The following is a 27949-nucleotide window of genomic DNA, read 5'->3' on the forward strand; positions in this document are numbered from 1 at the left end:
CAGGATCTAAATCTCTCTATCCACGGTCGCGAAAATACAAATCTTCCCGCCCAGCATTCTTAACGAATGCGCCGTGAGACAGAATCATTGGGTGACTGCGTCGGAGGGGCACCGTCACCGACCAATAGGAGCCGAAGAGATGTGTTACACTCTCCACCCCCCTACGCGCTTCCTAGTCAGTGAGTGAACTAGAGCGGATCAAAACTTGTCCGCTGTGTACATACGGCATACAGGGGGAAGTGCGGTCAGCCTAACACTTTGTTTTTGTTCTTCTGAAGCGGATTAACCTTTCCTGCATTTCACGTCGGGTAATCATTTGTTCTCGAAGGTCGCCTTTTCCGATCTTTAAAGTAACTATTATATAGGAGCGTGTCACACAGAGCACATTTTCATGTGGGCAGGATTGAACGTCACTATTGTGTGTGACCGACTGGGACAGGGAAGCGTGTGTCATTAACAAAGGCTCAGTTTCCTCTCGAGAAAAAAACATTTCAACAATTATCACTTTCAGTCTTGGCTTCGTGCTTAACGCTCGTCGGCCGGACAGCCGGGACTATTTGTAGTAGTCCGTTGGGTGATGGTGTTTTTGGCCATATGATACCGGTTTTCTTATTTTGTTTTCCCTCCCTTTTTTTGAAACTGCTGCCTTAAAAGACGACTGATCAGAAGGGACGAGGGCGAAAGAAAGAAAAATGCCGCTTCTCCACAGAAAGCCGTTTGTCAGGCAGAAACCGCCCCTGGACCTCAAGCCCGACGAAGAAGTCTTTCTGTGTAAAGTGACACATGAAATCTTCAGGAGCTACGAGTAAGCTTGAAATTCACCTTATTTTAAAGCAATCTTTCTGTGTAAAGTGACACATGAAATATTTAGGAGCCGCGAGTAAGCACGAAATTCACTTTACTGTAAAGTCACGGGGTGCAGTTTGCCCTGTATTATACATTAATAGTGACGAGTCGAGGTGAGGCTGTTACATGAGAACTACCAGGCTAAGTTCATATAACATTTCTGGGAAGTGACAGCGGGTCAGGTATAATATGGAAAGTTTTAGATTTAATTACTTTTTATTATTTGAATTCATACATATGTGTTTTCAAGCACCGAGGGAAATAACTGGGTGTGTTTTACCCTCTGAATGACTGTGATAAATAAGTCGGCGTGACTCAGTTAGCTAGCTAGCATAGGCGGCGGGTACGTTAGCCTACAGTGTAGGGAGCCTCTCCGGGGCAGGTGCAGACTAGCTGCCCCAGCGGCAGCAGGCCTTTGGTTAGCCGGCTACTCGGCTCGCCTGGGAGAAAGTCAGTTTTTAGTGGGGACGGAAAAAAAATCCAGCCTGTTCGACTTCTTGGTTAATTTCTTTGAAACTTTTAAACGAAATCACGTGAGCCGAGCGATTTCCCGTAAGGGAGAGTGTTACTTTATTAGACGAACTTGGAAAGTGAGTGATGATCCTCGGCAGGATGTAACGCGAGAAACGTGGTCGGAGCCTTCAGCGCTCACGTACGGCCGAGAAGCTCGTTTTCCTCCGCGGACCGCTCTGAGGGCGATCCTGGATCAGGATACCGGCGCTGCCCTTGTGCCAACTGGGTTGGACTGTCATTTTGGAGGATCGGTGCCCACTCGCCTGTCTTTAAAGTGCTTTCAGATGTTTCACTCCTTGGTCCCGTTCAGCAACACAGTCTAAGATGTCGATCATGTGTGCGGTGGCTCGGAAATTTCACGCCTTCGTTGGCAGTAGGAAGATTTCTCCGTAGTGATTGAAGAGAACAACAGGCTTGACAAGCTGTGGGTTTTCTGATTTTAAAGATAGTATTATAGGTTTTTATTAATCTGATTCTGATTATAAAGCGTGTATAATGGCTTCGTTTTTCTTTGGATTTTTAATATAGCATCTGTGTTGGTGCAGTAATTTAAGGGATTCACTAATCAATTAATGATGTATATTTGTTATTTGATATACATACGTTACTAAAAACATGACAGCGAATAACCTGATTTCGTCTGCTGTAGATCTTGAACTCAAATCAGTATATTGATGGTATATCCCATTAGGGGCATCTACTGTACAGTAATGCGGGTGACAATGTGTATGTATATATGCAGTGTGTGTATGTGTGTGTGTGTGTGTGTGTGTGTGTGTGTGTGTATGTGTATATATGTGTATATATATATATATATATATATATATATATATATATATATATATATATATATATATATATATATATATATATATATATATATAGCATGTTAATCATGTGACTGCAGCACAGATACGTTGTTTATGCAAGTGTCTGTGTTAAATAAAATGTAGTCTTTAACACTGGCATATTGTGTCAGTAAGAACTTTTTTCCCTTGTTTTTTTTGGTTTCACACTGACCCAAACTGTATTCTTGCAGTGAGTTTTTCGAGAGGACTATCCTGTGCAACAGCCTGGTGTGGAGCTGTGCTCTGACCGGCAAGCCGGGCCTGACCTACCAGGAGGCTGTGGAGAGTGAGCAGCGGGCCCGGCTCAGTCTGCAGAGCTTCCCTCCAGTGCTGGTGATCCCACTGCTGCACCTGGCTGCCCTCACGCACCGCACGCGCCTACATGAGCTCTGCGACGATGTCTACAGCTATGTCCGGGAGCGCTTCTTTGTCGGGGAGATGGTGGATGTGATCAGCCGTGGTGGATTCAGGTGAGGTATCAGCTCAGCCTTTCGGTTTTTGGCAACTTAATAGGGTGGGTTTTCAGCCTTAGGCATTAAAATCAGACCGGGGTTATTCTCTTGTGTGTACATAATAATTTGGGTCTGGAGGTTGGGAATAGAGATTAAATTAATAGGTGAACTGTCATCTGTTTCCTGTATGATGCATAGTACAGGATTAATCGAAAATTCTACACCGGTCCTGCTTTTTAAGTACAGAACATTAATTTTGGTTTTTAGTATAATAGAATTAATTTCTGTGGATGTGACCTAATTTCCTCTTTTTGTATTATGTATGAAATGCCTGAAAATGGGACATTGGAACATAAATGCTGTGTGTCCCTATAAGCCCGCTGTTTGTATGATGCACACTAAAAGAAATTTGTCTGTTGATTAGATGGTGGGGCATGCAAGGTAGGAAGTAGGTAGTGGACAGCTGGAGAAGAGGCAACCAGGAGTGCTCTGATATGACTGGGTGTGCCAGATGGTAATGTGCCCCCATTTCAAACAAAACCACTGTCTAGGAAGAGCTCCTTGTACACAAGTAATTCCCCCGCGTTTATCAAGTTACAAAGTTGTTAAAAGTTCCTGAGCTTCACTTGTCCTCCCTGTCCGGCAAGAAATAGCGAGAGCAAGTGGCATTCAAGGTGGAGCAGTGTGTTGCTTACCTTTGATTTGTGTATCACTGTGTGAGGAGTTCAGTCAGCCATCACAGGCAGACATTGCTGTTCAGAGATAATAGCAGTCCCGTGTGAGAGGGTGGAGCCAAGGCAAGGCCTTTACTGATTGGCTGACCCCAGACAAGGGCTTATCCCAGACATTATTGCCTGAGCAGCTGAGGCAGCCAGACATGAGGTAACATGGATCCCCAACAGGGGAGTCAGGGGGCCATGTGGGCTGGGACAGGGGTGCTAATGCAGGGAGACAGTTGACTTTGTGAGGCTTTTTGGTTTGCAGTCACTGATATAGTTTTTGCTAATTTTGATATAAGAATTAGACTTTTTCACAGGCCCATATCATCTGGTCTGGATTGTTTCCCATACCTAGCAAAAATGATGTCAGTGATGGTAGAAAACAGTGCAAATAAAAAAAAATCTGTAATCTTAAGATGTTTTTTGTCAAGATGTTTTTCGATGTGACTGCCTCTTCCTGTTTCTGCTAAGTATTTGAGTGTTTGTTTCATGAGGAAGTCGGGTGTGAATATTCTTCTGAATGTTCGACTGTTTAGGAACTGAAGTTAAGTGGTGTTTTAGTTTGGGGATTTGCTGTCGGGTTTGATATTTAACATTAAATTTAAACAGTCACCTTATGTCATGTCTGCAAATTTCAGTTTACAAACCAATATTCTGATTAAAACTCAGTTTTGCTTATGATTTTCTTGGTAATTATCAGTTACTTATGTCAGCAGGTATAGTTGCTGGTTGAGCTAGTGATTTAACTTTGTTCATACTGGTAATGCAAACTGGTAATCTTTGGCCTGTTATTCTCATCTTTTTTCATCATGCATTAGTTTTTGCATGCTGCTCAGCTGCATGGCTTGGCCTTTGATTAATCTCTCATCCCATTTTTATTTTGGCTTTGCTGCATAGTTCATCTGTCAGTTCACCTAGTCACAGTTTGATAATGCAAAGCTAGCTTCCTTTGTTAGTCAGCAGCTTGTGCACTGGTTATATCTGTACCTCTTTAGCAGTTCCTTAGACAGAAGACTCTAACTGACATGGAAGGCAGCTTGTTTACATATATGAAAATAATTTTGATGTTATGCTCACTGATTTGTGGCCACCACCTTTGTATCTTATGGCATTTAGTGACAGTGGCCTACAGAAAATTAAATATTTTTAATAGAATTAGACATTCATGCATACTCTAGCATTGATCAAATTCAAGTGCCTGCTTATCGAATCAGAAAGCATGGCAGGACCCTGGGACTTTTGGCTCATTGCAGGGCACACTCAAGTTATTTATCTGCTCAGATTTAGTCCCCAGCTCTTCTACCTTTGAGGAATGTGAGACCATTCAGGCTCAGCGAAGATCAAGAGGGGGCTAAATCTGAATCGATATGTCCCATTACAGCTTTGCCAGTCCTTTTCTGCACAGTTTTTGCTGTGGTTATGAGCGTCTGTGGGCAGCAAGACCTTGCGTCTCATGCAGTCAGGGCACACCTCAACTTATTTTAAAATCACCTTAGAATTATTTTGTTACATTACAGATTTGGTCTTTGTCATCCATGTTAAGCATATTATGTTCGGAGGTCATTTTTTTCCTAGATGTGTAAAATTTGGGTGTGACTGTACCCCTCCCCCTGAAGCACCCTCTAAGAAGCTTTTTGCAAACCTTCCCTTTTCTCTTAATTGGCGCTGTCTATCCTGAATTCAGCACTATTGTTCTTAAACTACCAGTCCTAAAAAAGGTCAATTACTGTTTTTACAATTAGACACTTTGCATGTCGTCTTTAGAATAAATTAACTTTCTTGGAACTGACAGCCCCTACTGTTCTATACAAGAAAAGCTATACTTTAAACATTATTACCCTCTGGTGCAACCTCTACACTGCAAGACTAAACAATTGGTTTGTTTCTATTTACCCACACAGGTGTTTTGCGACACTTAAGATTTGATCTGCATGAAAATGAACAATTTGTAATCACTAGCCTCTAATTGATGATGTTGAAGCAAATGTCTCATTTTATGCTCCTGGGTGTGAAATTACACCTCCCACTGGATCACACTAATTTGTGAAGCTCCAAGATGCTGATTTTTACCTTTTTTCTCTCTTTCCTAGATAATAAGTGCAATCCTTCAGTGGAAAATTCTGAAAATGTAGGGGTGTCCTGTTCTTTAAAAAGGAAGTGGGTGAATCTGTGTTGTGCTGGAGGGTGCGAGAGCAGCCAGAAGACAACAGGATTTGTGACAAGTGATTGCAAAATGGAATCTTCACATGCACTATATTAACAAAAGTATCGGGATGCTCCTCCAAATCATTGAATTCATGTGTTCCAATCACTTTCATAGCCACAGGCGTATACAGTCATGCACCTAGGCATGCAGACTGCTTGTACAAACATTTGTGAAATAATGGGGTGCTCTCAGGAGCTCAGTGAATTCAAGTGTGGTACCGTGATAGGATGGCGCCTATGCAGTAAGTCCATTCATGAAATTTCATTACTAAATATTCCACGGTCAACTGTTGGTGGTATGATAACAAAGTGGAAGCAATTGGGAACAACAGCAACTCGACCATGAAGTGGTAGGTAAAATCACAGAGTGGGAACAACGCATGCTGAGGCACACAGTGTGCAGAAGTCGTTAACTGTCTGCAGAGTCAATAGCTATTGACCTCCAAACTTTGCGTGGCCTTCAGATTAGCTGAAGAACAGTACGTAAAGAACTTCATGGAATGGGTTTCCATGGCCGAGCAGCTGCATCCAAGCCTTACTGTACATCACCAAGTGCAATGCAAAGCATCGGATGCAGTGGTGTAAAGCACACTGCCACTGGACTCTAGAGCAGTTGAGAAGTGTTCTCTGGAGTGATGAATTGCGCATCTCTGTCTGGCAATCCGATGGGCGAGTCTGGGTTTGGCAGTTGCCAGGAGAACGGTACTTGCCTGACTGCATTGTGCGAAATGTAAAGTTGGGTGGAGAGGGGATTTTGTTGTGGGGTTGTTTTGCTGGGGTTGGGTTTGGCCCCTTAGTTTTAGGGCTGCACGATTTGGGCAGTATATCTAATTGCGATTTTTCTGACAGACATTGCGATCATGATTTGATTTGCGATTTCATTTTTTATGACAAGCTTCAGTTCAATGTTCGGTGTCTAGTAATTTTAAAACATGACGCAGCATGAGATACCATCAATATTAACTGGTCTATATTCTAATGCAAGGATGAGAATTTTAAAGATGTGGTGTGTCAAGTTAAATTAAGTAATAATGAAAACAATTGCAGCAAAAAGAAAAATAGTGATCTTGCAGGTAACGCTGATTATTCCTTAATAGCACTAGAACTGCCTTTTCCCACGCCAATGAACAAGCAAGAACTACTTCGGTGTATGCAGTCCTTTTGTTTGCGCTAATGTGTTATTAGTGTTAATAACAGCAGCTAACAACACTCAAAAACCCATAATGTTCATAAGAGTGGCTATTCTGTCCGTAAAGCTGGACATTTTGACGTAGTATGCATTTTATAAAATGTTGAATAAATAGAAGTTTATTGGTGATTTCATGTTGGTCGAAGTTTCTGCTTTTTAACAACTTTACTGTTTTCTATACAAATCAATTCAGGTGAAACAAAAAATGTACGTGTTCAGACTTGCGAACTCTTTCAGACTGTCACGCAAGAAATCTTACGGGAAATCTATATTCCATTCTGAACTTAAAATTAGCTGCGTAAAAACGTTACGGCAGTTTGCAAACCCTACAGACTACTTACAAGGTGATAAAACTTGCATAATTGTAAGTGCAGAACAGAGAGCAGAAAATCTCACTCCATGCAACAAAGCCTTTGCTTTGTTACTCTGACAAATAAAAAACGAATGAATAAACATTGTACAAAAAGACGCCTATCTTTTCTAAAAAAAAGAACGCGTGCCCATAACTGTAATAGCGATTTAAAGCAATCTATTCTTTTAGCATTTATGTTAAAGCAAGGCTTTTATTTTATCATTGTTGTGGCATTAAGATTAAAATGCTTAAATTAATAAGCACAAAACATATAACATTCTGCTCCCGACATTACTTCTCACAATTTGAGGTTGCCGCTCATACAGTCTATGCTTTCTTTTGCACCCTGGTGGGTGGCTGACTTTAGTTGAGAAAGTGCCTGATTTAATATGCAGCATAGCCCGCTGTTCAAATGTTAATATCGCCAACAATCATCTTAGTTTAACTGTGGCAGCCAAAATCGTGATTGTGGTTAAAATTCGATTAATTGTGCAGCCCTACTTAGTTTCAATGAAAGGAACTCTTAATGCTGCAACATTCAAAGCCATTTTGGACAATTTTGCGGGAACAGTTTGGGGATGACCCCTTTCTATTCCAACACCAGTGCACAAAGTAAGGTCCATAAGGACATGGATGAGTGAGGCTGGTGTGGAGGAACTTGACTGACCTGCACAGAGCCCTGAGCTCAACCCTATAGAACACCTTTGGGATGAGCCTGACCTCGCATATGTTCTGGAAGGATGGTCAAAAATTCCCATAAACACAGCCCTAAACCTTGTGGACAACCTTTCCAGAAGAGTTGAAGCTGTTATAGCGGCAAAGGGTGGGCCAACTCCATATTAAAGCCTATGTATTAAGAATGGGATGTCATTAAAGTTCATGTCTGTGTAAAGGCAGGTGTCCCAAGACTTTTGGCAATATAGTGTATGTCTCTGCTCAATTTCAGCTTTCTTTAGCAGTTTTTTTTTCTTGATTTAAGAATGCAAATAGTTGCATCAACTGCCATTAAAATGCTAAGATTTTGTGTCTAATATTATTTGGACACCTCTCAAGCCCTTCCTTTTATAGATACTAGATGCTGGGGAGAGCGCGTGCTTTGGCAGGGCTGGGTTTTTTGATGCAGGCAACCCACAGAAACCGTCAGCCCTTTAGGAGACACTTGTGTGGCAGACAGATTTGAATTCTCTGCCTCGGTGCAAAACCCTCAGTCCTAATCAGCAAAACCTTAATCTGAATTATTGGATGCTCTTTTCATGGTACAGTAGTACTTTGGCTGACCTGAGAAGGGGGGATATTTTAAGACTCTTATGAAAAGAGATTTCGTTTACAGTGTTTAGCTGTGCACAAAAAAGCTCTTTCTGAGAAACCCTGATGGTACATGAAGATGCTTCCTTTCTCCTCCCCACAGACAGCAGTGTCGCATCTTGGAGGTGCAGTCTCCGTATTCAAATGGGGCAGCCAATGGCCATGTCCATGCAGCCAACGACCACACAGAGGGGGACACCATTGTCATCAGTGACAGTGACGAAGAGGGCTGCTCCAACGTGGTGTCCTCCAAGTCGTCAGTCAATGGGTCAGTAGCCATACTTCTTTTATATAGCATATAGTATTGATTGGACCTAGCCAGGCCCATGCAGATGCACAGAAAAAGCAAAGGTCAAGTTTCTGATGCCCCCCCCACTACACGCACAGTTCAAAGTTTTGTCACTCCCATATACCATTTGCCTAATCAGTCTTGCTCAACTGCCTTCCTCAAATGTTATTCTACTTATAACATTTCTGTTCTCCATGTTTGAATCCAGGAAGGCAAAAGTGTGCATTGATCCATCATTATTCAAGTACAAAGTGCTGCCCATCGGCACTGAAGGCTGCGAGCCCCTGTTCGTAACAGCCAGTCACATCAGGTAAGCGTAAACACTGACAGATCTGCATCCTATGCTGACGGCATGCACAAGGTTTTGCAAGATTGCTGGCAGGGTTGTGACTCTACTTCGCTGCTAAAGGTTGTTCTCAATTACAGTGGGAGGCACTGTTAAATGCTAAGGTGATACACCAGCAGCTTTTGCAAGGCATTGGATAGCTGTGAATGATGCAAGTGTTTGGTTTATGGTTATTTTCTGGTTGTAACGCTTGTTAGTAGATGTCACAGGTCTTGACAAAGAAGAGCTACATTTTTTTTTTCTTTTGTTAAAGTTAAAAAAAAAAAAAGTTCCGTAGCCCTATAACAGCCAATTGCCCTTGAAGGGAGGGATCATTTCATTGCAAGGTCTTGTTTGTGTCTTGTTATTTTGGATGTGGCATGAGAAGTTGGTTGCATCCGCTTGCATATCTGAATGCTGACAAACTGTTAGAGTGGCGGTTAAATGGTGATTAACTCGGCGTAATTCAACAGCAGCAGGGCAGCTAGGTAACATTAAACAAATGATTTCTGAAGTGGGGACACTTTTTATTTTATGGATAAATTCTGTTGACATTTTCCCATTGGGGGAAGGAGTGTCATGCTGTCAGCATGCAATGTGCTGTCGCAGTGTTTACATGACCAGCATTTATCCTTTCCATGGTCACTCATGACCCTAAATAGTGCGCTCAAGGCTGCCAAGCAAACACTCAAGCGTACTATTGTTTTCAGACTATTTAAAGAAAAGGAATTGAATTAATGTGAGTATCATATTAATGACAATAATTGCATCCTTAAAGTAATTGCATTATTGTGTTATTTGATGTATTTCATTTTATTTGTATTTCCCACCCTGGTTCTCGGATGTTAATAATCTGGGACTCATAATTATAAGAGAAACGTCAATATAAACAAATTTACAGATATCAGTTTAAAGCTGATCGTTATGATTGTTGGGGGCCATTTTGGTTGTTGGAATTGTTGTTACTGAAGAAAAGCCTATTAGCCTGTGAACATTGGTGGACAGAGGAGAATATCCTAAGTGGAAAGACCGTCCAGTAGCTCTTTGGGTTAAACCCTTTAGAAAACACTACCAGTTATTCGACCTCTAGTCAGCAAGCATTTGACTTACAAGTTTTCCCTTATTTCTTTTTTCATTTTGTAGTCGTAAGAAGAACCTCTTTTCCCGTGACCGACTAAAGCTGCTGTTGAAACAACACTGTGAGCCCCAGAATGGGGCCATCAGGCTCAAGGTATGTGATATGCGCTACTGATGGGGCTCCAGTGCTGAGATCAATCAGAGACCCAAGTCTCCTGTGAGCACTTTAATATGCATATCAGCTAGTTTGCCATCAAATTGATGTATGTATGGTGATGTGCCTGTTTCCTCGCTTTTTCCCAGCCTGCTACAATTGGCAAGTACAAGATATTGGAACAGAATTTCTCTCAGTTTTTCCCTGATGAACCCCCGGTGTTTGCCTTCAGCCCCCCCGGGAAGGGTCGAGGTCGCCGTATCAACGGCATCTTTCCCGGACAGGTGAGTTGGCCCCTGGCTGTGAGCACATAAATGTCCACAGGGACCATTCTTCTTCCTGTCAGATTCCTCCTGCTTGTAGTGCTGCATTTAATGGGCGATCATCAGGCAGCCTGTTCGGCACCCCAGCATTGGTGCTGCTATTTTTTGGGCGTGCTGTTCACCTTACCGGTGTGCCGGAAGATGTGCAAAAATATGTGAATCATTTCAATTATGCATATTATTTTTTTCCTCTGCTTAATGAAACCAATATAAATATATATGTTTATATTAGCTGTGGAGAATTTTTGGGGTTTTTGAGTATATTTTATTTTTATGTATCCCAACACCTTAAGCTGTGTACCATGACATCATTTGCCTGTCTAAAACAAACCTCTTCACAATGGGGTTAGAGTATTTTGTTTATGAAGGATGCATGCTATGTTTAGTGTCACGTAACTAATAATTAGCTCCCATTATTCTCGTCTCTTGGTTAAGTGATTAGCATGCATCTAATATGCTCAGGTGGCTGGAATCCTGTATGTAATATTACCTGGAAGAAACCAAAGATGTCTGTTGCTAATAGAGAATTTCCCCGTGAACAGTAAACAAGAGGTGTGTAATGTTATGCAGATGGACTTCCCTGTGAAGGGAGACGGCGTAATGCAGGCAGCCGAGGAGAAACTCAGGCTGATGCAACAGAAGGAGGAAATGATGGCCCTGGGTGAGTTTAACCATCTTGCCCGGTGTGAGAGTCTGAGGCCTTGGTTACACTTAATTTCTATGGGGGAAGAGACACAAATCTCAGGCAAAGCACAAGGGTGAAAAACACAGAATGGATCAGCACATGAGAAGCAGTACTTGCGGTGCACATCTGGAATGTATATGATTTGTGTTTAATAGTTTTGATGAAGAACAAGTTGCTCAGTGAGCAGTGCCAAGACGCGGGTGCAGCTCCTTTAGACGACAGGTGCGAGGTCTGACACTGGTGGCCGGAGTGACCTCAGCCAGAAATGTCATTTGTTTGTGTGTCAAAGGCAAAGGGCAGTGTCGTGAGTGATGCAGGTTTTACCTTTGCTCATAGCATAACATCCAGAAGTGCTAACAGACGTGTTTAATTGGTTTGTAATTTTACAAACAAAGCTACTTTCAGTTTGTAAATGTAGGGGTGCCTTTGGCTGAAGCTGTGTGTGTTCTAAGCCTCCTGTATGTTTTCCATGGCATCATTCAGCACAGGAAAAAGCCAAGCTAAAGAAGGAGCGGGAAGATGCCTGGGAGGCCAGAAAGAGGGAAAAGGAGGACAAGGAGCGGAAGAGAGAGGAGTTGAAGAGGATGGTGGAAGAAGAGAAGCAGAAAAGAAAGGAAGAGAAAGAGAGGATGAAAATCGAGAAAGAGAAGGTGGGTTGGGCTCTCATGGGGGCTTCTGTCATTCCAGATGGTCTGTCTTCAGCCATGGCCTGTCCTGGGGCACTAGGTTATCTGGACTCTGGGCCACTTCTCTGTTTTGACCAGGGCAGGACCGGATACCTGTGTTATAATAGCTACCTCTTCCCCGATTCCCGTTACAGGAGCGAGAGAAGCTACGGGAGGAGAAGAAGAAGTTTGCGGAGCATCTGAAGCAGTGGAGCCGGCGGAGGGAGGACATGGAATGTGATGACCTTAAGGTAACGCGGGGGGGGGGGATGTGATACAGTGCTGATGTCAGGCTGGGTGCCGTTACTCGTATCATTGTTTCGTTGTGGGACTTTTATACTTTAGTATAAATCAGTATATATATTTAAAGAGCTACATTAGTATTACCCATTCCGAATGTGGTTTTCTGAGAATTATAGCAAATGAAATGAGGCTGGCAGGTGTCTGCAGACCTGTGGTGATGGAATTAACCCTTTGCGCAGGAGCTACCACCCCCGGTGACCGTGAAAACCCGGCTACCCCCTGAGCTCTTTGGAGATGCCCTCATGGTGCTGGAGTTCCTGCAGGCATTCGGAGAGCTTTTCGATCTGAAAGACGAATTCCCAGACGGGATCACCTTTGGTGGGTTCACACTTGGAATGGGTTAGATTTTGCCCAAAAAGTTTCAAGTTGTGTGTTAGGTCAAAATACCTCAGTTAATATAGACATTTGTCTGTGAAATAGACTGATTTAAAAATTTTGTAGTTACTTTTATTTTTAAAACAAGGCCAACTTCTTTGAATTATAGGTGCGTGCTCTCTTCCTTGGTGTTCAGTTTTGCAGTTCTATAAATTTCCCCTTAAGGTGTCTGCTTAAGGTGTCCTGGTGGTCTGAGCAGGCAGGGGTGCCTAAATGGACATACAAACTAATGAGCTGCTGTTTTCCAGAGGTGCTTGAGGAGGCGCTGGTGGGCTGTGACCCGGAGGGCCCTCTGTGCGAGCTCCTCTTCTTCTTCCTGTCAGCCATATTCCAGGCCCTGGCTGAGGAGGAGGAGGAAGTAGCCCGTGAGCAACTGACTGAGGCGGATGCTAAAGGTAGGGACGTGCCAGGACTGTGTGGTTTTGTCTCTTTTCTGTACTACATGTACAGCTAAATATTGCTCTGTCTCTAAACCTCCATTTGCCTTGTGCAGATCTAACTGAGGCCCTGGATGAAGATACAGACCCGACACAGTCGGCCATCAGCGCGGTGGCGTCACTGGCTGCAGCCTGGCCTCAGCTCTACCAGGGTGAGTCAGCAAGTGTCTGCAGGCCACTTGCCCTCTGTCATTCATGGGGGACACTCAGAGACAAGTCGAACTTGTTGGGCGTATCTATTGTTTCAGTGACATGTGGTGTTTCGGTTTTCAACAGGATAAGGTGACCAGGTTTGTGCTTTATTGTAGGGTTAGTTGTACTATTCATTATGTGCTTAATTTAATTTCAGCTGTCAGGTAATGAAGATTAAAGATTTTCTTAATGTTAAGTCTTAGCAGATCTGTATGTATGAGCTGGCAGGGCCTTGCTGGCCTGTCCTCTGGCTCACCTGTGTGCTATGGTGCCCCCTGCTGGTTTCCTCCAGGCTGCAGCCTGAAGCAGCTGGACCTGGACAGCTGCACCCTGTCTGAGATCCTGCGACTGCATATCCTGGCTTCCGGTGCTGACTGCAACTCTGCCAACGCCAAGTTCCGGTACCAGAAGCAGGGTGGCTTTGGTGCCATGGACGACGCCTGTGTGGAGCTGCGGCTGAGCAACCCAGGGCTGCTGAAGCGACTGTCCTGCAGCGCCGTCTATGACCTGCTGCCCGGTGAGTGCCACTGCGGGCCACACCATCTGGGTTGGGGCATCCCCAGTGTCAGAGGCTGTGTTGATATGCGCTTGGTGACACAAAGGCAGTGTTACTGCTGCTACTGGTAAACGAATGACATATACATCACTGTGTGCTGCCTTTTATTACTCTGGTTTAACACAAGTGTCAGTGATTTCAGGAATTCCTATGTTTTGAGTTTTTTAAATCTGATCACTTGTAAAAAGAATGAAGAGAAACGTGCGTTAGATCACTTTTTTTTTTTTTAAGCTTAATTCGCATTTAATTCAATCAACTAACTAAAACATTTTGAAGTTTATTTTAAGAAACTAAAACACATTCAAAACATTTGATTCATTCAGTTTTCCCATTTCGCTACTGTTTTGGCTTGACATCATTGCTGTCCCATGGCATTAATATGCTTTTTTTAAAAGGAAAAAAAAACTTCCTGAGAATTGCTCTTTGCCGCTTAGTCGCTAGCTAAGCTTGAATGAGCCCCACCATCTGGCCTGCCCTGGGAATTGTGTGCACCTGAGGCAGACTTTCGGCTTGGTTCCCTCTCGCCATCCTGCTTACTGGAAACGAATCTGAAGGGGATTTCCGTCAGGTTAAGCAGAATGAAATTCACAGGAAGTGAGCGAGGGTGGGGTTGGGGGGCAGCGAGGTTAACCTGTGCTATGCTGGTTCTAGGAGATAAGCTGAAGATCCTGCATGCACTGTGTGGCAAGCTGCTGACGCTGGTGTCCACGCGCGACTTCATCGAGGACTGTGCTGACGAGCAGCGGCAGGCCAAGCAGGAGCTCCGCGAGCTCAAGGCTGAGCAGCACCGGCGAGAGCGTGAGGAGGCTGCCGATAGGTGAGCCACACGTGCACTCGCATGCTTTATGCTGTGTTCTTCGGTCCTTTAACTAATAAGATGGCTTTCAATTTTCCAGTGTTGACTTTACATCTTCCCATTAGGCTGTGGTTTAGTTTAAACATATTACAAGTAATAAGTACTCTGGTCTGATCACTGTACACTGCAGTCCTTAGAGGCATGAGTAGGGTTCGCCTTTTCAGTGCTAAGATTCAGACCTGTTATGATGTAGGTCGTGCCTGAAGAAAGTGCAATGAGTAAGGAGCCTTTTCTCTTTGTAATGCTTTCTTACCCTTTCCTGTGTTTTTTTTCAGGGTCCGGAGAAGAAAGGAGGAGAAACTAAAAGAGCAGGAGCTCAAACTCAAGGAGAAACACGAAAGGCTCAAGGATGAGGAGCGGAATGGCTCACACCTGCCAGAGTGCGTGACCCTGACTCTAACCAGCTTCCTCTCTTGAGGAAAATGTTGCTTTTATTTCTTGAACTGATGATAGAGGTTGATTGTGCGTTTTGAGTACTGGTACACATTGCGTTTCCTTCCTGTAGGGATAATGCTCCAGAAGATATGGACACCAGCACGGAGAGTCACACCGCAGTTAAGGACCACCCTACAGAGGATGAAGATGACCAGATGTCTCCCATCAAAACCAAGAAAAGTAAGCAGATCTCTCCCCCCCCCGCCCCACTTTCACTGCACCCATACCTGAGCCACTTTTGATCTGCCTTACTGACAAAGGGAGGGAGGAAAGGTAGAGAAATATTGGAACAGGGTGATGGGAGATGGGATGAAAGATAGCAGGTATTAATGCTAAGGTTTAGTTTTTTATTAGTTTTTATGTTGTATCCACTGTCATGTGTTTTACTTGTGGCACAATACAGCAGACATAAATTTAGTAGTATGTTGGGCATGTTAAACTTGTATCTCTAGAGCTGAGGTTAGTGGGATTTGACAGTTTTGGGTGTTATACTGCTGTGTGTCAGACATCAGCTGTATGTGAGACTGAGTTATCAGCAGTCAATACTGGCTCTTGCTTGCTTATTCATCACTTAAGATTTAGGGCCCTGTTTTGCACGGTGGGAAGCGCATTCCTCATTTTCACACCAAGCGCACAGAATTTCAAACTAACGAATGCCTTTGTGCTAGGACTGTCCCCATCAATTACTATATTAATAATCTACTAATTAATCAGACGATTCGGGTAATCCTTCACATAAAACAAAATATACACTGGAATTGGCGAAAAGCAGGAACCAACCGCACATTGCAAGGTGCACACTCAGTCACACATATGGTCAGTTTAAGCATTCCAAATCAAGGAATGTAAGGAAATCGGTGTATTTGCCGATAAAGCAGCCACTCACAGGGTGAACATGCAAACTCTACACACACAAAGCGGTGGTGTGGTGACAGCGTCACCCACTGCGCTGCTAGGCCTGTGGCATGTGTGATGTTAATATCAGCATGCCATTTCATGCATGTGCAACCGTCACATTGCAAAAACTGTGATAGTCTGCTGGGTTCAAACCATCAATAAATTGGGTTAAAACATTTAGTCACAGGAAACTAAACTTGGCAAGCTTTGCAGTGGTATTGATGGTTCCTTTTCAGCATGGGTTTAATAAATCAGTCTAAAGCTTACAGGCGCTGTTTTTGCATTAGCACTGCATGTGATCACCAAAGCAGATCAATTTTCGTCCTTTCTTCTGGGCTGATTCATAAATTGTGTTGCGCATTTGTGAGAAATTAAGCAAAAAATAAGTGAAAAGGAGAAAGGCGAAGAACTGGTCATTAAAATCCATTTGTATTCTGCTGTATGAAAACATTTTGCATTTTATAATGACAATAAGTCATGGCATTGTCTACACAAGTTCTACAGTTGGCTATACAGCTCCTAAATGTGATAGTCTCATTCAGCCCTACTCAAAATACGCAATACGTTAAAAAAAAGTCAATTGGTTATTATGTACTATGTTATGTAAAATGATGCGGCTAAGCGACGGGGTAACCTTAATTTTGGCAGCGATTATTTTACGAGATAAATTAAGTCGACAATGACAGGCTAGGCTACTTCGAGAGGTTAAATGAGGCATATTTCTGGCTAACCTCGCATTATTGGGTGAGTCCATCTAACATGAATGTCTTCTAAGATGGATTTGCTTTGTAGTCCTGCCATGGTGATATTCAAGTTCTGCTTTGTCATACTAACGGGCAACTGCCTTCTCTTCACTTTTAATTGAAGTACTTCCACACAAAATAATGCTTTGGCTCTTTATTTGGACCCTCACTCTGCATGTGCCGTCTACCTTCTGCCATATTTCCGAGTAATTGAAGGAAATTTTTAATCAATGTTAATGTTTATTAAGTGAGGCGTGGCGTGTTGCTGTTGTAAGGCAGTGAAATGACAGTGTGCATTTGACCAACAAAAAAAACGTCTACTTAAGAGTGGTACATTGTTGAATTTTACATAAGTGGTGCGCTTTAGAAATGTGGAGTGCATGACACTCGTTTTGATAATTAGGGCTACTTAATGTATCATGTCAGGACTGCGTAATATATTGAAACTCGCTGCTGCAGCTCCAACTTATTTGACAGATTCTGTTAGTAGATAAGTTGGCTATAATTTGTTTTGAGTATTTTCTTTCTTTATAAATATAGTCTTACTTGCAGATACTTCATGTGTCACAATGAGATATTGTGCGGCCCTGCCCCAGACCCGCTTATTGGCTTCGTGATTCTGAGCACCACAGATTCTGATTATCCACAGATTTGACCATCTGCAGGAATACATCGCCTGTGAATATGGGGGGACTGCTGTATAAATAATATAGAAATTTGTTTGGTTGCTATTCCAGTAAAGTACTTTGTGCCTGACTGTAAGTGGCATAACCGAGAATCTTCTTTTGACCTCAGTTAAGAACAGTCCAGAAAAGAAGCCAGTGGAACCCAAGGATGCTCTGACTCCAGAAGAGCAGCAGCAGAAGGAGAAGGATCTTCAGGAGCGCATCCAGAAGGCTGCTGCCTGCACATACATCCTGCCTCTGGGCCGTGACCGCCACTATCGCCGCTATTGGCTGTTTCCCTCCACCCCTGGTCTGTTTGTGGAGGAGGACTTCTCAGGTCTCACAGAGGACATGCTGCTACCGAGACCTCCTTCTGAGCTCAAAGATGAGCCGCGATCTGTGCCAGAGAATGCCGTGGAACCTACTGACATCACCACGGACTCTGCTCTGCTTCAGAGCTGCGGGCCTCCAGTGAACCGCCCCAACCTCTGGGCCTTCTATAGCACCCCTTGGCAAGTGGATCAGCTGATTGAGGCGCTGAACGGCCGTGGCCACCGGGAGAGTAACCTGAAGGAGGCACTGTTGCAAGAGAAGGACCGCATCGCACAGATCCTAGGCATCTGCTCAGCTGAGAGGTTCCATCACCCAGGTATGAGGCCTCGAAACAACTAGCGTTAACCTTGTGTTGAGAAACTGTGTGTGTGTGTGTGTGTGTGTGTGTGTGTGTGTGTGTGTGTGTGTGTGTGTGTGTGTGTGTGTGTGAGAGCACGCATGTACCCTAAAAACCTATACAATCGTTTGATTAGCAGCTGAGTTCCATTACAGGGACCATGTTATTAAGTGAAGTGGTTGCTAAGTAGCCCAGGTGTGACTGCGATTGTGTTTATGACTTAAGCCTTCCATAGTCAATTTTTTAATCCTTCACAGGGAAGCCGCAACTTCATAAGTCTTAAAAGGTCTTAAAAATGGGGAAATTAAGGTCATAAATAGTATTAAATTTGCTGTAGGTATTAAATTTGCAGAAGATGCGTTTATGGCTGATGGGGAAAATTGTCACGTGCAGTTGCCTACCATTAAACATCCAATAGCATGTGATTTAACTTGGTAGTAGACCAGGGGTGCCCAACCCGGCATGTTTCGAGGTGGATTGTGAGATGACTAATGGATAATGTGGGTCGATTGTGATCAGCACAGTATAGCAGGGGGATTGCCATATTAATACCTATCCCACCCCAGAGCAAAATGTACCGGATTTGATACCTCTTAGCTCTCTCTGCACAAAAAAAAAATGGGATTGGACACGCTTGTTTTAGACCGTGAGATACTCCACTATTAATTTTTGAGAACTTTTATTGTTAAGCTTATTAAAAGTGAAAAGCTGACTACCTTAGCATAGTCGATAGAATAAGGAGAGTTTCGTACATGGAACAGACGAATCTGAAACACTGTTGTTCCCTCTTTCAAATATAAATCCTGCATATGTAAGAGAAGGTGGTATAACAGACTGATTCAAAAATCCAAGACTGTTATGTATGTGTGTGTGTGTGTGTGTGTGTGTGTGATATATACACATACATACACAGTATCTCACAAAAGTGAGTACACCACTCACATTTTTGTACAAAAATGTGAGGGGTGTACTCATTTTTTTGAGATACTGTGTGTGTGTGTGTGTGTGTGTGTATAATGTGTGTATATTATGTGTGTGTATATATATATGTGTATATTGTGTGTGTGTGTATGTATGTATGTATGTATGTATGTATGTATGTATGTATGTATGTATGTATGTAAAGTTTGAAGGAGAGTAGTGAACAAGTTTGTGATTTACAAGAGGCTTGTGACCTGCCTGTACCGCACTTTTGCTTAGCCTAACATCGATAATCAGTACGACAGTCAAAAAAAAATTTTTAAGCAGAAGTCCAAATTCATTACAAACACGTAGAAGCTGCTCAGCTTACTCTTTGGAGTTCTTGATTGAAATTGAGAATGAAAATCTAGCATTGCAAAATCATTTGTTGACTGAGATGCAAAATAATTGCACTGTCCTCATTTGAATTCTAAAAATTAAATTATGGCTATGCTAATGTTGTGCCTAAGCTGAAGTGGGAGTTAGTTGTGTGTGGCAAAGTACAAAGAGTACACTCTAAATCAGCAGCCACCAACCCTCCCCTTGGAGATCTAGAAGCAGCCCTAATTGAACACATACAGATAAGTAGTGGAGCCACTAGATGTTAATTCTACTGAAAATCTTGATTTTCTGTATCAAGTGTGGGTGGTAAATCACCAGGGGCAGGGTTGGTGACCTGTGCTCTGAATTATATTTCTTGAGGTCTTAATGGCCTTAAAGAGCTTGGAATTTGACTTTAAAAATGGTGCCCAGCTTCATGAAGTGGACATTTTTTAAAATAACATTTTGTACATTCTACTTCAAAGATCTCACCCACTCCCATGTATGTTGTCAGATGCATGAGATTTGGTAGGATTTTTAAAAAATTATTATTACTGTTGGTCACTAGTCATTTAACGACTGAATGTATACAAGAATAATCCGAGGTACTGCAAACTCCATATCCCTGAATACTTGCTGAATACAAATTTGTCATATAAAGCCGGGTTTCTCAATCACTGGGCCGCAGGTGGAACCTAAATTCACAAGTAGATTCCAACCACTGGAATCTAAAATCAGAAGAGGCCATTGATCCATAAAGGGCCACCAGCACCATGCTTAATTTGGGCAGTAAATGTAGTAAAGTTGAAGGATTTATCGATTTCAGTTTGAACAACTTGATTAGCAAACCATAAAGGCTGCATTATACAGTTTAAAACTGTACCAAGAATAGTTTTACAAATTCATGCCGTTCTCCTTGTGTAACAGTCATTCTCACCAATCGTAAGTGCCGCGTTCCTACCGTGCCAGTCATGCTGACCAAACAGAAGTGGCCCAAGGCCACAAACGGCAAAGACGTGAAACCCAAGGAAAATGTTACACTTGCGGTGAGAATAAAATATCAAGTCCACTGCTGATCGATGAGCGAATACCCTGTTTTGGGTACAAGCAGCATTAGCTGCAGGATTCCTATTGTTTTCTTACTGGACTTGTTTTGTTTTATTTTCATTATTATTATTACCAGTCATAACTTTTGTCATAATAGTTTTATGTTTAATTTGTTCTCTGCTAATCTAACCTTTTGTGTTCATGGAAACACTATGCCGTTGGCAAATGCAGCACTTAAAATGGTCATGCAAAAATACATTTTACCATGTTCGGATGGCTAAATGCATTATATTTTGTTTTCATGTCAGCGCAAATGCACATAAAATAAGTATAGGTTTACACTGTTACCACAATCGATTGACACACGCATCGTTTTTAAAGGTGAGTGCGTACTTGCGTACCAGTTATGTCCTTCCCTGTATATAAAGGATTACTGTAGGTTTCTTTTATTAGCTTTTGCTGACTTTAAATGCAAGCTCTCAAAAGACCATTGGGCTCCAAAGTTTGGTCAGTTTAAAAAATGAAACCTTGAAATTATGTGCCTGTACATAGACAAACCAATTGAAGAGGGCAAAGTGGGCACAGTGAGGCCAAGGAATGTGGCGGAAGGCTCGTCCACTGCGGAGCGGCACATGGAGAACCGGCTGAAAGACCTGCTGCTTGACATTGAGGATCGCATCTTCCAGGGCACTCTGGGAGCTGTCAAGGTAGGGTGGGCGAGGTGGCCGCTGTAATGGCAGTAAAAAAAAGCCAGGGGGTCAGGGGGTGACTGTGCTCGTGTTTATGAAACTCTGAATTACCATCAGTGGTGTTCCTGCCTCTTTTTGTATATTTCTAATAGAGGTGTAACGGTGCACAAAATTTACAAACCACAGTTTTGAGTTCATGGTTTGGTGCACAACAGGGAAAACCAATTTCATTTTAAATTATTAAAACCACAACTGGATACCATTATAAATAATGTGTCTGTCAATGTATCTGAATAACAAAACCTAAGAAATTGTAAAAATAAATATATAAAATTAAAACTTCAAAACCTAAGACCACACCATACTAATAATGTTGATCCTAATGTAATAATCCTGTGTTGTCTAGTACTGAGTGGTTGCATACCTCTTTAGCCATAATTTTTTTTTCTTTTTTTACATATGACTTCTGTCAAGTTTACAGTCCTGTTCGTTTACTCATTTTACCTTACTGTGAATGCATAAAACTATGAGTTAGTAGGAGTAACATTAGTATACTGTACTGTAAATGTGCTAGTGTGACAAATATCTGTAACGCGATACTGTACTCTTTTTACATCACATTTGGGTTTGAGCTTAGTAGAGAGTAGCTTAGACAGATGAGGGGCTAAACCATGAAGGGCTTTGACGGTGATGAGGATAACTTTGATTCTTGAAGAGACTGGCAACCAATCATGGAGAACAGGAGTGATGTGAGCAGATTTTTTTAGTGTGCGTAAGTAGATGGGCAGTAGAGTTCTGCAGTCTAATGATATGTTTATTAGGGAGGCCATAAAATAATGCGTTATAATAGCCCAGGCGGGTAGTGATGAAAGCATTAATTAGTGTTTCGGTATTTTTCACGCTGAGGAAAGAGTGCAAACAAGAATGTTACGTAGACGAAAAAATACTGTCTGTATTAGTGAGCTACTTACGAACTGAGACTAACTTGAGGCAGCGTGTTCCTGGTTTGATATCGATGATAAAAGCTGCTGAAGTATTTACACAGTAGCGAAAGTCCTTTATAGCCCACTGCATACTGAAACAGTGCCCCTTTCTCCTCGTCATTTGACTCTGCCCGCACTCTGGCCTCATAGGTGATGGAGCGAAATGCTTGGAGAGCTGCACTGGAGAACGGTCACTATGAGCTGCTAAGTCCTGACCTCAGAGAGAACGGGCCGGCAAAACCAGAGCATAGCGACGTGGCCCCCATGGAGGTGGACGACGGCCATGTCAGGGTGGCAGGGAGGGACCGGTAAGGCTCCTCCCACACACAATGTTCCCTTTTTGTGCTGTTGTGTCATCCAGATCAGGTGTCTGAGGTTGAGCAATAAAAGGTGACGGTGTTTATTTTGGTAATCTGTGAAAAATGTACTGTGTAATTGTATTCCCTGGATGGGAAACACACATGGTTTTGGGTCTGTTCCACTGCTATGCCATGTGAACATTGGGAACCGATCAAATTTTGAAGGAGGCTAGAGATTGCAGGGGGATTAGATGGGTGCAGAGGGGTCCAGGGAATATATTGTCATTTTGACAGCATATAGTTTTTAGAACAGTAGAACAATTGCATTTCTGCAGCTGACTTATTGCAGCTGAATGTTGCAGCTATTTGTAGGCTGTGTAATTCTTCTGGTTTGCTTGTATTGATTTGGGAATATTAGTGTGGAAAATTAAACTTTAACTGCACTCACTGAAAAATGGATATGACCCATAACTGAAATTCTTTAACCTTTAAAAAGCAGTCAGTTCAAGAATGATCAAAGGAAATTGTGACAGAAATAAATCAGGGGTTTGTGCAGCTTGGATAATCATTTCTCTATTGTGTATTGATCATGGCCTTTATTGGCCTCATCAGATACTCATCAGATACCGCTGGTAATGCTGTGAGCCCAGGATGTGACTGATTGTAGAATTCCCGTCTTGGCTGCCTTGCTGTCTCCAGGTTACAGGAACTGAAGGGCGAGTGTCTGAGTGTGCCATCTACCAGCTCCAGCACCCCCCAGCCAGTGAATAACTGTGTGCACTACCTGGCCCGGGCGCTGACCCAGATCGAGCAGGGCATTGAGCGGAAGTTCCTCAAACCACCACTAGGTAGGGCTGCTACCTTCTACTTCTTACAACTTGAGTTGTCATTCTTCAAAGGGGTCTTAAGTTTCTTCATCAACATGGAAATGGTGGGGCATTTGCTGGGGGTTTTGAATATGTATATAGCGTCACTTTTATACCTAGTATTGAAGAACCAATCCGTGTTGAGTAGTTTTCGCCCAGTTTCAGTTAATTTTCCCATCTGGCAAGTATCTTTCCTTTTTCTTTTTTTTTTGGCATAAAATATGCATAATTTTTATAAACGTGTTTGAATGTTAAGTCTGCAGGTTCATTTGTACAGATGAACTATAAAATGTATTGCCTGTCACTTTAGGTGCATTTTTTAACTTGAGGTGTGAGACAGGTCTAAGCATTCCACATGGTTGGTTTGCTTTCCTGGTTTTTGTTGATCCCTCCAGTAGGTGGAGATGATACTGAAGTTTTTGGATTCTGTTCTTGTCCAGATTCCCAAATTAATGATTTAAAATTTTTCCCTTGCTTTTATTTTAAAACAGGGGATGATGATGTGAAAAAAGACCAGAAAACCAAGAAAAAAGAAAAAAAGAAAGAAGATGACCTGTCAAGTGAAAAAGATGGTATTTCTCAGCTCTAATTCATTTGTTAATGAATTGAAGTCTCTTGTACGTTTTCATGTTGGGGCTGTTGGTGTTAGACAGCAGATGTCAGGCCTTCCTGCATGGAGGCGTCGTGCTCTGGCTGCTGATCGGCCAGCGCCTACCTGCAGGACTGACTGGCGTCACCCCCTGACTCCCCCAGACGGCAGTGACAGCGGCCGCGCCTGCAAGACGGTGCAGGACCGCTGGCGGGAGTCCCTGCTCAGCTGCTCCAGCCTGTCGCAGGTCTTCCTGCACCTTTCCACCTTGGAGCGCAGCGTTGCCTGGGCCAAGTCCATCCTGAATGCCCGTTGCAAGGTGTGTCGCAAGAAGGGCGATGCCGAGAATATGCTGCTGTGCGACGCCTGCGAGCGAGGCCATCACATCTACTGTGTGCGACCCAAGCTCAAGGTACGCACGGTCGTCCATGCTGAGCACGTTTCTGCATGCCTCTGTGGCATTTTCTCCAATACTGCTGCAGAACTGCTTACATTCATTGCATACTTCTGTAACATCCTATGTCCTCCCTGTATGATTTTTTGCCTAGTGTTATGATGGTGGTGGGTTGATCATAAATTTGAAAGTAATGTCACGATAGAACTCCTAGATTGTTCTGCCTTGATTTCTGTTGTTTATTGAACCTTACAGCATGTGGAGGTACATGGTGCATGTGTGCAGAAGTCTCGTCTAATCTAAATTACGATTTGTAGGGAGACCTTGATCTTTCTTTTTTCCTTCATCTTTTTTCCGGTTTATAAGCTGTTGTCTAATTTGTTTAATGTAATTCATTTTATTCCCACCTTGAACAAAATACATAACCATTGTAATAACAAATCCAGTGGATTTCTTAGCTCTAAAGGAGGGTGGGGTACCCTTCCGAGTCTAGGTTCCTCTCAAGGTTTCTTCCTGCTAGAGTTTTTCCTTGCCACTGTCGCCTCAGGCTTGCTTGGTGGGGTTCTGGCCGGTTAAATGTAAAGTACTTTGTGACAATGACTGTTGTTAAAAGTGCTATATAAATAAATAAACTTGGATTGAAGTCCAAAGGGTTAAGTAGGTCTGCTGTAGATGCATGTACATTATTGAATCAATGTATAGCTAAGAAAGGCAGTACTTGTTTTCTGAAAAGTTAATTGCTTCATCCCAGGCCATCCCTGCCGAGGACTGGTTCTGTCCGGAGTGCCGTCCGAAACAGCGCTCCCACCGCCTTCCTTCCCGCCAGCGTTCCTCTGTCGACTCAGAAGAGCTGGAGTCAGACAGAGGGGGAGAGGAGGAAGAGGAGGATGAATCTGAAGAGGAGCAGGAGGAGTCAGGGGAAGAAGAGTCTGAGGAAGAGAAAGAGAGGTAAATTAAAGTGACCAAAAAGATCAAGCATTAGATTTAAATGACTAGTGATGAATATGGAGAAATGTCCAATTATTAGAGATAATCCATAAATCAGAAGTTGTCAGTGTAAGTAGGAACAAGGAGATGAGAAGGCCTTATTACCGTGGTAACCCTTTCTAATGCCTTGTTACTCCAGCTACCCTAAGAAAGGCCGAGCTACAGTGAAGCTTCCCCTAACAACCAAGGGAGGGAGGGCAAGCAGCAAATCTACCACCCGGCAGACTGATTCCGGTCGCTCCACCCCCCGTAGCCAGCAGGCAGCACCAAAACAGTCTCCTGCTGCTGCAAAGGGGGGCTCAAAGTCCTCAGGGAAGAAGGGAGCCAGTGGCTCGAACAGCAGGCCGCCTCCTAGAGTGGGGAGCCGGAGCAGTGCCCGCCTGAGCCAGGAGATGGTGTCCTGCAATGCAGCTGCGGCTTCCAAGCCAGCGGACCAGCAGGGCACCCCATCCTCGAGCAACTCCACCCCAGACAGGCAGGGCAATGGCCGCAAACGAGCCGCCATGGGTGTGTATGTGCCTTCACTAACTGTCCAGTAACCAGAATGCTGATAATGGCAGTGACTTCTGAGAAATCGCATGGAGAGTAGCATAACATTTGATTCTGATTCTGAAAAAAATAGCTAGGAATGTAACATAGGTTCCATACATCACTGCATTTTGTTCCATGGTGGAATATCAAGTTTTTAAAGAAAATAATTGATATGGTAGTGAACAACTACTAAAGGAAACAGTTGAAATTCAGATGATCATAGATGGTTGTTGATTCAGTTTTCCCTGTTTTAACAAGGCCTAATTGTGCCCTTGAGAGGTAAAGTGGGCTATCTCACATTTTTGACCCCTACCTCCTTTTTATTGAATATTTTCTGTTGGACAAGTTATCTAAGTCATACCTCTGTGCTACCTATGGTATATATCAATTGTAGGGTATAGGGACACTGATTTAAAAAAAAAAAAAAAAATGAAGCTCATTTTCTCAAAACTTTGTTTTTGTGGGATAGCCCACTTTACCTCTCAAGGGCACAATTTTGCTGCAACTTTAAGGTTACCAGTGAGAGGTTTTACATGTGGCTGAAGGAAAGCACTGTGAAAACTGATTGTAGTTTATTCTTTTTGATGTTTTCTTTTTTATTATTATTATCCTACCAGTTCATCCGAGATGTAGGGTAATACAGGAATTAAATTTCCTGCAAAGGGGTGAGCCTTAATAATGACCTTTTGCTTTACACTCATAGAGGCGTCTCCCAAGGCGAAGGTTGTCTTGGCCACATCTGCATCCACCTCTAACCGCCGCAGTTCAGGACGAAACCAGGGTGTCCACGAGCTGTCTGCCTGTGAACAGCTGACTGTGGAACTGGTCAGACATGAGGATAGCTGGCCCTTCATGAAGTTGGTGTCCAAAACTCAGGTAACACACAGATGAACAGGATATATTGTAAAATGTACAATGTTAGTCCACGAAAGTTTCAGCCTGGTTCTACCAGGAATCATCAGGACCAGAGACTGCCTTCAGTCAGGTTGTTCTGGTTTGAGGATTCTTGACTGGTTAAACACTGCTGTTGTACAGCCCACTGATGCTCATTGTCTGAAATCTCTTGTGACGTAGGTGCCGGACTACTATGATATCATTAAGAAGCCCATTGCTTTGAGTATAATCAGGGAAAAAGTCAACAACTGTGAATACAAAACTGCCTGTAAGTAATTCTGTGTGCATCATATAAATCAATATACAGTCGGTCTTATATGTTGCTTGTTTGTGCATTTCGTGTCCAGTGTTCACCTGTTTTCCCTTAAACATTCTTTTTCAGCTGAATATATTGAGGATGTGGAGCTCATGTTCACCAATTGCTTAGAGTATAACCCACGCAGCACAAATGAAGCAAAGGCTGGAATTCGGCTTCAGGCTTTCTTCCACTCGGAGGCACACAGGCTTGGCCTCTCCCCTCAGGGAAGTAACCAGGCTGGACCACCCCAGAAACGCCCCAAAATCTAACCTGCAACATGACTCTTTTTTTAAAAAAAAGACAAAAATTAAAAAATGGCTCGACAAAACGGCTTTGGCCGACAGACATTTAAGCCCCTGAAGTGGAAGGGAGAAGAATTATGGCCTTCTAAGTTGCTCTGGACCCTAATTACTGTGATCTACACTGTAAACCTTCTTTCCATTTAAAAAATGACTCAGGACAAAAGAATTGTGGTATCAATTTTTTTTTATTATTAAAAGCGCATTTATTTTGTATATTGGCTAAATTTCGAAACATGACTACTTTTTGTATATTTTTCTGCTTTTGAATTTTTTTTTCTTCCGCTGTTTTAATAAATTAATTATTGCATCTCGAAGGAACTTTTAGGTGTTTTCATAGAGCTGACCTGACAGTAAAACAAGTAACTTAATATTCAGGTTCCCATCTTTCTGTGCGACACTACAGAGGAACCAAAATCATTTATTCCTGTGTGACATTTTCTTAAACCGAGTAGATATTTATTTAGTTTTGAAATTGCTTTGAGTTTAAGGACCCAATCGTATTTATAAAAATGTTACTATAGGATGTTTGTCTTGCTTGGTTTTGTAAAGTATTCCCCTATTAGAACTCTACTAAAGCAGTTCAAGGAATTGGTTTTGATGGTGTTTTTCCGTTTCAAACACGTTGTCCTGTAAAGTTTTTTTTTTTTTCTACATGTAAAAATAAATTGACCTTGTTTAATATTCAGTCTCCGTGTTTCACATCCTACAGTCGA

The 27949-nt window shown here is 42.7% G+C and overlaps 1 protein-coding gene across 1 annotated transcript; it reads left to right on the forward strand.

Annotated features, from left to right (window-relative positions):
- Positions 1 to 174: 174 nt before the first annotated feature.
- On the forward strand, positions 175 to 27917 carry baz1a (bromodomain adjacent to zinc finger domain, 1A). Its single transcript, XM_048974107.1, has 28 exons — positions 175 to 308; positions 655 to 805; positions 2399 to 2677; positions 8533 to 8697; positions 8927 to 9028; positions 10187 to 10274; positions 10424 to 10558; positions 11168 to 11258; positions 11766 to 11932; positions 12103 to 12198; positions 12430 to 12568; positions 12874 to 13020; positions 13119 to 13214; positions 13547 to 13771; positions 14462 to 14627; positions 14942 to 15046; positions 15172 to 15281; positions 17537 to 18055; positions 20957 to 21111; positions 22227 to 22384; positions 23075 to 23223; positions 23733 to 23813; positions 23995 to 24242; positions 24976 to 25172; positions 25351 to 25718; positions 26446 to 26618; positions 26817 to 26904; positions 27019 to 27917. Exons 2-28 carry the CDS (start codon positions 693 to 695, stop codon positions 27201 to 27203), a joined length of 4545 nt encoding a protein of 1514 aa, XP_048830064.1. The 5' UTR covers positions 175 to 308; positions 655 to 692; the 3' UTR covers positions 27204 to 27917.
- The last annotated feature ends 32 nt before the right edge of the window (positions 27918 to 27949 follow it).

This window comes from Brienomyrus brachyistius, chromosome 14 (assembly GCF_023856365.1).
Source record: "Brienomyrus brachyistius isolate T26 chromosome 14, BBRACH_0.4, whole genome shotgun sequence".
Taxonomy (NCBI): Eukaryota; Metazoa; Chordata; class Actinopteri; order Osteoglossiformes; family Mormyridae; genus Brienomyrus; species Brienomyrus brachyistius.

Coding starts and splice junctions, on each gene's coding strand:
- baz1a (XM_048974107.1), top strand. CDS start 693: ATGCCGCTTCTCCACAGAAAGCCGTTTGTCAGGCAGAAACCGCCCCTG. Junction 23,224..23,732: donor GTTCCTCAAACCACCACTAG/GTAGGGCTGCTA, acceptor ATTTTAAAACAG/GGGATGATGATGTGAAAAAA. Junction 26,905..27,018: donor CTGTGAATACAAAACTGCCT/GTAAGTAATTCT, acceptor ATTCTTTTTCAG/CTGAATATATTGAGGATGTG.